Below are 12,287 nucleotides of genomic sequence, written 5' to 3'. Positions count from 1 at the left end.
TTCTATATTGAATTTTGTAGCAATTTTATTCCATTATGTCTTTGTCCCTAATTTTTAATTCTCTCAAATCCTCAGATGATGTGTCTAGCTCTTAAGAAAAAGAAGGAATATGTCAAAAGAAGACGGAGCGGAAGGATTAGTCAATAAACAGTGTTGGGGCAATTGATTAACTATGTGGAAAAAATAAATTCTCACCTCCGTCCTTAAACCTAAATTAATTCCAGATGGATCAAAGAGTTAAATACCGGGGAAGAATTTGGAGGACTTTCTTAGTATAACAGCAGTAGAAACCATCATGAAGGAAAAGATTTGTCTGTGTAATTATTTAAGCCTTCTCTTCCCCCAGAAGCGCAAAGGAAATTACAGAAGGATAAATTATTTTCAGGAATGTTACAAAGGATTAGCATCCTTTGTATATCCAGTGTTTGCTTGTAAATTACTTTTTCAAAATACTAATGCTCAAAATACTAAGAATGCGAACAGACCATTTACCTAAGAAATATTACCAAGAACAGTGACAAGAGGTTAAGCCTTAGTCATGATCAGAGGAATAAGAAGAAAATCCAGATAGATACACTTTCAAAGCTACTAACTTGACTACGTTCTTAGTGCTGGTGAAGTATGGAGAGAACAGTCTAGTACATGGCTGTGGGAGTGCAAAGAGACTCCATTCTTTATTATATTATTACATTTATTATATTATAGTTATTAAGTGCCTTAAAATATTTATAACCTTTGTCTCTGAATCCTATATTTAGGAACCATGTATAAAAAGTATTGACGTGGGGCAGACTGAGTGGCTCAATCTGTTAAGCGTCTGACTCTTGATTCAGCTCAGGTCATGATCTCATTGGTTCGTGGGATTGAGCCCTGCATCAGGCTCTGTGCTAACAGCATGGAGTCTGCTTGGGATTCTCTCTCTCCCTCTCTCTCTCTCTGCCACTCCCCTGCTCAGGCTCTCTGTCTGAAATAAATAAATTAAAAAAAAGAAAGTATGGACATGATCTGATTATATAACATAATGGTGGGAGAGTAGTTAAATGTAGTTTGGGAAATTCACTGAGTGTCATTAGAAGATAATGTTTCCTAAGAATATTTGAGGACGTGGGAAAATGCCGGCAAATAAACATAAACTTAAAAAAAGGTAAACGAGCACTGTATTTACAGTAATCCTAATTTTATTAGAAAAGGAAATAAAAGTGCCAATGTATGTAATACCCCAAAATGTCAAGTTATTTTCAGATGGTGAAGACTTTTATTTTCTTTTATCCCTTTTCTCCATTTTCTAAAACTTTTACTGTCCATTGTGCATTAGCCTCATAATCGGGGCAGGTGGGGGGAGATTTCTTTTGAAAAGCAAGCTCTCACTAAATTTGAATTAGAGTGATTGGATTAGCTAACAATTTTAAATATGTTGAAAAGTATGTATTTAATTTTATTGCTCAACTCCAGTGACAGCATCTCCTTACTTTGATTTTCTTTAAATGTTTGAGAAAGACACACACACACACACACACACACACACACACACACAGGAAGAGAGAATGAGTGGGGGAGGGGAAGGGGGGGGTGGACAAAGTAGCCATGCTGATAGCAGAGAGCCCGATGCGGGGCTCGAACTCAAGAACCACAAGATCATGACCCGAGCTGAAGTCGGATACTTAAAAGACTGAGCCGCCCGGGTGCCCCCTCACTGTGATTTTTTAGCTCTGATTCTTTGATTTGCTTCTGTTGCAGTTGACTGCCTGCATCCACGGGTCTGCCGCGATGCTCTACCCCATGTTCTGGCAGCACGTGTACATCCCCGTCCTTCCTCCACACCTGTTGGACTACTGCTGGTAAGGCTGCTACTCCCCCTGTCCTCTGCTGTTCCTTCTCTAGGAACTGATGAGGATGTTAGGCCTGTAACTTGTGATGCAGCTGGTGACTAAACTAGAAATAGTAACTGGAAAATGACATGGATTTTCGACCATGCGATTACATGGCCCTTTTGTTTCCAAACTGTTCTCATCTATGTGATGGCATTCTTAAAAGTTCAAGGCATGGGGCGCCTGGGTGGCGCAGTCGGTTGAGCGTCCGACTTCAGCCAGGTCACGATCTCTCGGTCCGTGAGTTCGAGCCCCGCGTCGGGCTCTGGGCTGATGGCTCAGAGCCTGGAGCCTGTTTCCGATTCTGTGTCTCCCTCTCTCTCTGCCCCTCCCCTGTTCATGCTCTGTCTCTCTCTGTCCCAAAAATAATAAATAAACGTTAAAAAAAAAATTAAAAAAAAGAAAGTTCAAGGCAGTAGATCATACTTCCCATTTCTCACTTTGGGGAAACCAAAGCACCAAGTAGTAGTGTGATTTCTTCCCCCCAAGATGGACTGGGGACTGGTGAGAAGAACACTTGAGGTACCCAAGGTCTTCACGTTTCGGCCGTACCCTGGCACATTCTGTAGGAGTAGCTCTGCCTGTGGTTGGGGAGCACAAGCCAGACTTCAAAGCCCTCTGCACTTCTTTGACGGGAGTTTCGCTGTTCAGGGGAAATGTATTTTAGTGGAAGGCACGCGGCCTTAGAGTCCGCTCTGCCACCTTGGGCGAGTCGCTCAGCCTAAGGAGCCTTTGTCTCCTCATCTGTAAAATGAAGTTGTGCCATAAATAATATATGAAGATAAATGATACAGCAGAATAAAGGACATGATGTAGAAAACCTGACTCATGGTAGGCACTCACAAAATGTTTCCGCAGATACATTGTCACTATCTGTCCTCCACGGATTACCAAAAAAGTGTGTGTCTGTAACTGATTTGGATCTGTTTTTCTTCGGAATAATTTCTTTCTCTGGTGTAATGTTACTAAAGACATTGTCTCCAGACAGCTCAAGTCAGCAGACATTGATAAGGGAGCACTGTACACGTATAGGAAAAAATACCGCCTGAGAGAAATTAAGAGCTTCAGGAGGAAAGGACCCATTGAGGGATCACAGCCCTGTCACTTAAGAACAGATGATTTAGGGGGCACCTGGGTGGCTCAGTTGGTTGAGTGTCTGACTTCAGCCCAGGTCATGATCTCCTGGTTTGCAAGTTCAAGCCCGCATCAGGCTCGCTAATGTCAGCGCAGAGCCCGCTTTGGATCCTCGGTACTCCCCTAACCTCTCTCTGCCCCTCTCCTGCTCACGTGCGCGCACGCTCTCTCTCTCAAAAATAAACAAACATTTAAAAAAAAAAAAAAAGGTGATTTAGGATACTTGCCATCAGTTCAAATTGAGCCCAGGTCATAATTCTTGCTGGGTTCTTCCAGCTCATTTTGCAATCCTGTCACTGAAAAGGTTCGTCAAGGTAGTCAAATTGTCCTGGGAGCTTAAAGGTATTCCGCAGGACTCCTAATCTGAATGTGTTGTGCTCGCTCTCATCCCAACAAGTCATGTGTACAACTAAGATGTAACTCAGAGCCATCAAGTAAAAATCAGTCACCCTCTCCAGGGCAGTGCAGGGCATTAAGTACCTTATCAGGGTAGGTGTTTTTGTTTTTTGTTTAATTTTTTTTTCAACGTTTATTTATTTTTGGGACAGAGAGAGACAGAGCATGAACGGGCGAGGGAATGTTTTTATCTGTGCCTTTCTCCCACCTCTTAAGAAATTAAGGGACTGTCCCTCTGCTTAGACTTGCCACTTCCTCTTGAGCTTCTAAACCAACTCTCTTGGTTTTTCCATTCTGCCACATATCTCAGAGGAAAGGACTGTGTTTGCTATCTAGTAGTTTGTTGTTGTTTGAGTGAAAGACTGGGGGGTTGGGTGGAGGAGGACCGTGACGCTCTGAAAGGAAGAAAGAGGTAGGGGGAGTGAGAGGGGGGAAGAGGACAAGACACAGAGCCAGGGGAGGTGGAGGAGGATGGTGAGGGGAGTAGATGGAAAAGGTAGAAAGGGGACATGTGTTCCCTAAGACTCACACAGTGAGTCCCAGTTTCCTTAGCACACCTCCTGCCCCCCACCATGTAATAGTGTCACAGGCACCTACTCCCACACAGACAGGGGGCCCCCTGTACCCATACATACACACTGACATGGGTCCCTTCCCTATGCCTGTGTCTCTGGTCCCACCCACCTGCAGACTCCCCCTGCACACCTCAGCCCAGGCATGTGCTCTAAGAAGAAGCCTTCAGGTTATCCCTGAAGAGACTCCCCCGTGTGTCTTGATGCTGAGCCTCAGATAGGAGCACTGGTGGGCTTCTGAGTGACGGTATTGGTAGGAGGGGGCAGAGTCATTGCAGTTCCTCTGCCTCCCAAATAGTACAACTTTTTTTTTTCCATTATTTGGGAAGCTTTGGTGGCTAAATTGTCAGCTAGCTTAAAACTAGCAGCTTACGTTCCCAGAACCGTGCAGAGAAAAATGCTTTGTCAGTTACAGCGATAACAGTAGCTGCCATTGTTGAACATCTCCTGTGCCCCAGTCTGTGATGTCACTTAATTCTTCTAGCAACCCCATAAGGCAGGTATTATTAGCTCCATTTCACAGATAGGTAAACCAAGGCCCCAAGAGGTTTAGTAACTTGCTCCAATATAGATAGCGTGTACTGTATGATTCCATTTTTATAAAAACAAACGTGTGTGCATATAAAACACAAAAATGTGGATATATGTACATATGTAGATGTATGATTGTGGATATATGTAGACACACACAGATACACACAGGCAGAAATCAAAGAGGACATACACCACGGTGTTAGCAGGGACTGGTGATGGGGAAGAGGGAGAAGAATGCTGCATGATTTTTGTTTTATTTTATTCTGTTTCTCCAGTGAAAAAGTATGGTTTCCATAGCTTACAAGTTTCCCTTTAAGAAAATCATTTATTGGGGCGCCTGGGTGGCGCAGTCGGTTAAAACGTCCGACTTCAGCCAGGTCACGATCTCGCGGTCCGCGAGTTCGAGCCCCGCGTCGGGCTCTGGGCTGATGGCTCAGAGCCTGGAGCCTGTTTCCGATTCTATGTCTCCCTCTCTCTCTCTGCCCCTCCCCCGTTCATGCTCTGTCTCTCTCTGTCCCAAAAATAAATAAATGTTGAAAAAAAAAAAAATTTAAAAAAAAAAAAAAAAAAAAGAAAATCATTTATTATAGCCAGTTGTTATTTCCAGCCCTCCATTCTTGTTTGCTTAAAGGATTTATCGGCTGTATTGCTCTTTGCTGTGGAAGGTGATCCCAGATCCTCTTTCCAACTTCCTCTCTCAACGCCAGCCCTCTCATGAGCTGTGGTAGCAGCCTGTCCGAGAGCGATGATGCCGACAGGTCTTCCTTAAGAGGGAGACTTGACAATGAAAACTATTAAGCCCTTGTCTCCCCCACCTTGCACTCCACAAAATCCAAGTGAAGACTTGTCTTTTTCAGAGCCTGAGTGGGTTTTTTGATTAGGCTCCATCTTAGAGGTTTCTGTGTATGTGATCGCGGTCCCTCTCCTGGTCTCTTGTTTTCACAGAACTTTTTTTGACATTTGACCAGAGGATGATTGCAGGCCAGTGGGGGTTGGTATCTGTTTATTAACTACAAGATGTAAGAATGATGAAATAAAAGACCCCAAGAGGAAAAACAGATCCTCCATTCAAGGCTTGATTTGATCACCTTCAGCCTGCTACCAACTGCTTTGGTCAGAAACTACAAATGTCCTGAAATTTGAGTCAATGCTTATAACTTTATTCTATTGTGCTCGGTGACTTTCACCACTGTTGAGTTTAATCCTTGGTGGTAAGAGCCAGCAGGGATAACTAGCATTTTGAGTAAAGTGCTAGGAGCTTGAAACATGTAAATTTGAAGGAGGTTTGTTCCTCTGCAGATGATTTAAATGTTAAGTACGTCCCCATGCAGGGGATACACGAAATGGAATCTGAAAACTATTATCTCCTGTAGAAATGAACTCTCAATTTACTCACTGCACAGGAAGGGCAGATTCTAGTCATTTTCACTGCCAGCAGGTGCCCTTTCTATGCATAATAGACTTCGAAAGTGTAATTAACACATGAGGACCACTGCTGCCAGTTTTTCTTCAGGTACATGCTGCTCGGGGTTTTCAGGACAACAGTGTAGGCTGTAAGAGCTTTTTACATGGCACTTGAAGATGAGGTGTTCATTGACTTCTGGACAAAGACATGTTAAATGAGGCTGAGTCCAGATCCTGCTGTTGGTATCGCAAGTCATGGTGCTTGGGCCCAGAGCCCCCAAGAGCTCTAATGCAGCCTAGTGTAGAACAGAGGCCAGGAGCCCAAAGCTCTGGGATGCGGTGAATGTGTGGAAAGTATGATGCTGAAATCCCCGCAATTATGTGGACTAATTGCACATTCACAAATACAGCAACCAATTATCTGAGTTAACTTTAATTAGAGGTATAATCACAGATTTTAATTATCTGAATAAATCAGTTTAGTACAAATAGTCTGCCCTGAATATTTCCCAAATTAAAATTTTCAGCTCCCTTCCCATTTTTGGAGAGGGTGGTAAAGAAAGTGCTGAGGCTTTGGATTCGGACAGACCTGGGTTCAAATCTCAATTTCATCTCTTATTAGCTGTGTCACCATTAAAAATCTATTTTATCTCTCTGATCTGCAATATCTTTTTCTGTAAAGTGGGTTTAATTTACCTACTTTGAAGAGCAGCTTTAGGAATCAGAGATGTTGGTCATCCAGTGGTACACAGGCCATTTAGTAAATGCTGGTTGTTCTTATCATGGTTATTATAAACATGGGACATGGATTTTTGGTTTCCAGAAGGTTTAACTCACATCAAACATTCTTGCTTCTGCTGCTTTGTGAGCTCAGGGGAAAACTTTATAATTCATCTTTTCTTTTTACCCCTCAGATTGTTTTTATTTTGATTTTTTTTTTTTATTTAACTTGAGTTATTGTATGGTTGTTTTCATTTGCAGCTGTGGCATAAGAATGAAAAGAAAAGAAACAAAAGCAGATGGCAGAGAAAACGAAAGGAGTAAGACATTTCCAGCCCTTATGAATATTTAAAAACATGTGCTGCTGGTTCCTTTCTACTTTAGATCTGTACCATTTTCTTGACTTTGAAAGTGAAAATGAGAATGTTCCCCTACCTTGGCTGATGGCAGCCCTGACCTTGGCCAGTGTTGGGAGAGCCTGCCCATTTCTGGGACAGAAGGACTAACTTGCTGATGAGAATCTGCATTTCCTTTCATTATAATAATCACCATCTCTTGAGTAGTGTGTACCAAACTCTTTATAAACACTATTGCAGATCTTCAAAATCAGGCCATAAAGTGAATAGTACTGGCTCCACTGTATGGATTAGGAAATTGAACCTCAGGGAGGTTTAGTGATTTCAACCACTGTGACACAGCTAAGAAATGGTAGAGCTTGCCCTTGAAATGTAAGGCCACCTCATGTTAAAGCTTTCCTTATTAATATCCTCCAAAGTTTTAGAGAATAAGTTGCACCCATCACCAAGATTTGGTGAAAAATTTTTTCATGTAGGCTCCTTGATAACTTGCTAATTATAGACTTGCGTTGTTCATTCAGAAAACATTTATAGGGCCCTTACTGTGTACTGGGCACTATGCTAATTAAATGTTGCTAATAAAAGGTCCCAATAGAAACCACATGGTATTTCCCACATAAATTCCTTTTTCTGCCTTATTCTTTCAGAAGTAGTCCTAAATAAGGACTCCAGTCAGTTCCCAAATTGAATCGTGTCTTTGGGTTATTCTGGACACTTGTGGACCCACCTTTGTGACAAAATATTTCCAGAGCAGATCAGGGCAAGTTCACGTTGTCCCCCAGGGACCAGCCAGATCAAGAGCCACGTTAGTAGCTAATTCTGATGCTCTCTGAGGACACGGTTGAACCAAAAAGTTATATCCTATGTGTACAATTAAGGTGTGAATTTTGCATTTGTCTTTGTAAAATGCATTCTATTTCCTGACATTTCTAGAGGATTCTGTAAGCCGTTTTTCCACTCAGCTTGGGCATGCTCAGATTCTCTGTGAGAGATACCAGTTCTGGATCCTTTATCCATGCTGCCTGTCATGTTCTGAATCGGTCCCCACATGCTGCATCATGCATTCCGTCTAGAATTTTTAGCAAACGGTCTGAAATGTGCCAGGGTGCACGGTCCATGTGGGTGGAGGGCATCAGTCTGGACACAGCTATGAAGTGACTTCTGGATGACCGGAGCTAGGTCCAGTCGAATCTCTGTCTTCATTGATGCCATGAGATTTTGCATAGGGAGTAAATTGATTCTCAAGTTAGTGGGATTCTTGATATTCTTAGTGACAGAAATAAAAATCAATGAAGTGTGGTGTGGTGGAAACAGAAAAACCTGGCTTTGTTCCGGCTTCCCCATTCACTAGCTTGAACCTCTCTGAACCTCTCTGAGCCTCCTTTCTCTTCTGTCAAACATGGATAGTAATTACTACTGACACAAAGCAGGTGTTCTATAAATAGTACGTACTATTTTTTGTTATTAATAACTACATATAGGTATTTATAGTTCTATTAATAGGAATGTATATAAATGGCCCAAGAAAATCCAGTCGAAATACACAACCCCCAGGTAGAATGGGAGTAGGTTAGGTAGACAGGTGTGGCTAAAATTCTCCTATATATACCAAACCCTGGGATAGGTAGGTTTTGTTAAAGATTGAATTCTAGCGGCTCCTGGGTGGCTCAAGTTGGTTAGGCGTCCAAGTTCGGCTCAGGTCATGATCTCGAGGTCCGTGAGTTCGAGCTCTGCGTTGGGCTCTGTGCTGACAGCTCAGATCCTGGAGCCTGTTTCGGATTCTGTGTCTTCCCTCTCTCTCTGCCCCTCCCCCATTCATGCTCTGTCTCTGCCTCTCAAAAATAAATGTTAAAAAAAAAAGATTTTAAAGATTGAATTCCAATAAGTGAACAAAAACTGTCATTTCTATTGTGCAGCAAGTATTTATGAATGCCTACTACAACCCATTGGGTTGGCATTGGGCATAGAAAGGTAGGAGAAAACAGTCCTTCACAAAAGAACTCAGGTCTCCAGGCAAGAATGGGAGAACAGGTTTTTTTAAGCTAAGAAGCAACAAGTCACCAAGACAGGGTGGAACACCACACCAGGAGCTCCTCTGGGAGCAGGAGGAACGGGATAAGGGCCAGGGTTTCAGTTCCAGATAGAAGAAGCAGGGAAATGCACCGTGTGTGTTGGTTGAATAAAAGGAAATTATAGATTTCCAGATAAATCTTTTAGTAAGAATTGGCTAAACTTGACCCTGATATTTGAACAGAGAGGCTGAGTAGGAGACAAGTTAAGTTTTGGGTCCAAATTCTGGCTCTGGTCCCACTGAATATATGACTTTGGGTGAATCACATAACGTCTCCAAGCCTCAGTTTCCTCATCCACCAAAGTATAGCTAAAAATATGGTTGTCCATGAAAAGCCTGACAACCTGAAAATTTGTTTGCTGTCCACCATCAGAGCCCTACGTCAAGATGCACATGCATTTCCTTCAGCAGTACCCAAGACTGAGAATGCTGAGAGCCTTTGGAGGAAGTTTTGGACAATTTATGAGTAAAGTGTCTTCCTGGTGGAAAAATGGCAGAGAGAAGAGACTGGGCTCTTTGTATTATCGATGCTATAGATTCTGTAGGAAGGTAGGGTTCTGTAGGTTCTATAGGTTCAAGTTCTCCATTTGATGTAAACAAAATTTTTTAATATTTATTTATTTATTTATTTGTTTGTTTGTTTGTTTGTTTATTTAAGAGAGAAAGCACAAGCAGGGGAGGGGCAGAGAGAGAGGGAGATACAGAATCCGAAGTAGGCCCCAGGCTCCGAGCTATCAGCACAGAGCCTGACACGGGACTCTAACTCACAAACTGTGAGATCATGACCTGAGCCGAAGTTGGACACTTAACCAACTGAGCCACCCAGGCGCCCCCCCGTTTGATTTTTTTAATTAAAATGTAATTCATATACTGCAAAAATTACCCTTTTTAAAACTCTACAATTCACCGGGTTTATGTGTATTCCCAAGGTTGTGCAACCATCACCACTATTTCCAGGTCCATTAGATTTTTTTTTAATAAATATTTTTTAATGTTTGTTTATTTTTGAGAGAGCACAAGTGGGGGAGGGGTAGAGAGGGAGACACAGAATCTGAAGCAGGCTCCAGGCTCTGAGCTGTCAGCGCGGAGCCCGACGCGGGGCTCAAACTCACGAACCAAGATCATGAAACGAGGTCATGACCTGAGCTCAGTGATCAATGGATCCTGACCTGGATCCATTAGAAATTTGATACATTCTTTATTGTTAGTAAGGTAATTCATCCTTATTTTAAAACATACATTTTTTTTTTAACCTTCCACAAACATATCCAGCAGAAAGCAAATGTCATGTGAAAATGAGCAATCCATGTAGGTGGTTGGCATCAGACCCTTTACTTGTCCCCTCCAAGGTGCCCCTGTTGGCCCAGACGTTAGGGATGCAGCGGAACAGCTTGTCCGGCCTCAGCATTGAGTGCCCGCAACGGGGCAGAGACTTGCAGGGTTAGAGAAGACATCGTGCCCCTTTACCACGGGATTGGCCCTTCCGCAGTTGGGGGTGGGGATTGTCGGCTCACCCACCCGCCCTGCGGCCCTCCATCTCCTCTGCTGCCACATATACCTCTGAGCGGCAGAACCCGCCCTGCTGGGCCCACCTTGCCAGTCCCCGCCCTGCTGCCTGATGTGTTACAGGGCAGCACAGCTTGCCTCCCTTGCCCCGGTGTCTGACTCGACTCCCTGGAACACAGCTGGCCCTGACCTCTGCTTATACGACCAAGCCTTGGCCTGGCTTTCCATTTCTTGAGACACATTCTGTGTCTGATTCCTCACTCCTCCCTGACATGGAGCCTGTCTTAGACCCAGTACTTAGAAGACTGTGGCACTTCTGTGGCATAGCGGTCTCTATAGCAAAAAGATTCTGGACACGTTCCTGGACACCAATAGAGCAGGGGCCACAGTAGTGCCGTCGTGCCTCAGCAGTGGAGGAAGTTACCTCATGGCAGGACTCTGGGGACAAGTGCCCCTGGCTCTCTCCATTGTTGGGACAAGGGAGAGTCCGTGGGGCCACCAGCACAGTGCTAGGCTCAGCATAATCTCTCAACCAAAGTGGGTTTGTGATCGCCCTTAAATATTTGAAAGACTGAGAGGCCAGGCTAAGAAGTAATTGGATGCCGTGCATCTTGACACGTGACATATCTTAGTCCTGGAAAGACAAAAAGAAGAAATTTTCCCCACTTACTAGTTGCATTCTGAATTTTTACATTGACGAGAGGGGCTTGCTTTCTTTTGATTTATCCATAAACCTCTTTCACGCTCTCTCTTTCTCTCCTCATTTCTTTCAAACCTCCCTCATTCATTCCTGCATTTCTATGAGAGTCTCACGGGCTGTTGGTGGATCCCAACTTGAGATTTCCCTTTGCATCTGGCTCCGGCTGTTATGGTTCTCATTGAACTCTCTGGGGCAATAGAGAGCCCTGTCTCCTGACCTTTTTTTTTTTCTGTGATTAACTTCTCCTGCTGCAGCGGTCTTAGCCATGGAGCCCTGCTTGATGTTTTCCAAGTATGTCTCCTTCCGGTAGACTGAGGAGGCACAAAAGGGCGGACCACTTCAGGCTTTGATGTTGACCTTTCCAGGTTTTCACCCAGGCGTTATCTTTGTAGCTCATGTATTCGTTTAGGTTGGGTTCGGGGGGCTTAAAGCTCTGAAAGCCATCTCCCCCCCCCCCCTTCCAGGGTTACCCCAGGAAGCCACTGGGCCCCACTCAGAAGGGCACTGTCCCCTCTCCCCACTTTCATGCATCAGCTGCAGCGATAGACATGTGTCGCATTAGCAAACCATCTCTAGCGCCCGAACCATGCACACCCAGCTCCCCCACTGTTGTGAGCCCTGTGCTCTGGCTACCCAAGCACACATGAAAGTGGACGGTCTGTGCCTCCTCTCCCGGTCTGGGATTGCTCTTGTCCTCTCACGGGTCCTCATCCTGGGCTATTGCTCATAAATCAGGGACGGCGGGGTGGAAACCAGGCACGAAGTTAAATACCTTTTTCCCCTAAGAGAACCTTGATTAACTCATGGCATTTGTGCCCCTTCCACTTTTCAAGCCATATTTTCTGCCTCTTACCAGCTGTGACCTTTGTCGAGTCATTTAATCTGTTTGAGCCATAGATTCCTCTGTAAATTATGGAGATCAGCCTTTCAAGACTGCTGCCACGATGAAGTGAGGTCATCTGAGGTCCGCCCCACCACGCCTCGTATGTTTCCTTATAGCACTTTATACACATACTCTAATACGCT

General features: G+C 44.0%; 1 protein-coding gene across 18 annotated transcripts in view; it reads left to right on the top strand.

Annotated features, from left to right (window-relative positions):
- DENND1A (DENN domain containing 1A) overlaps positions 1–12,287 on the top strand; it is a 511,997-nt gene that overhangs the window by 289,043 nt on the left and 210,667 nt on the right. For all 18 annotated transcript variants that reach the window (XR_005792696.1, XM_040482265.1, XM_040482264.1 and 15 more), the window contains one exon: positions 1,738–1,838. Coding sequence is in view for 17 of the 18 variants with exons in the window: in XM_040482265.1 (XP_040338199.1) it covers positions 1,738–1,838 (101 nt within the window). In the remaining variant the exon portion in view is untranslated. The remainder of the gene's footprint in view (positions 1–1,737; positions 1,839–12,287) is intronic.

Source organism: Herpailurus yagouaroundi, unplaced genomic scaffold (genome assembly GCF_014898765.1).
Source record: "Herpailurus yagouaroundi ecotype Mexico unplaced genomic scaffold, PumYag 160, whole genome shotgun sequence".
Lineage (NCBI taxonomy): Eukaryota > Metazoa > Chordata > Mammalia > Carnivora > Felidae > Herpailurus > Herpailurus yagouaroundi.
Note: the sequence above shows the minus strand (reverse complement) of the source record. Positions and strands in the feature narration are given on the sequence as shown.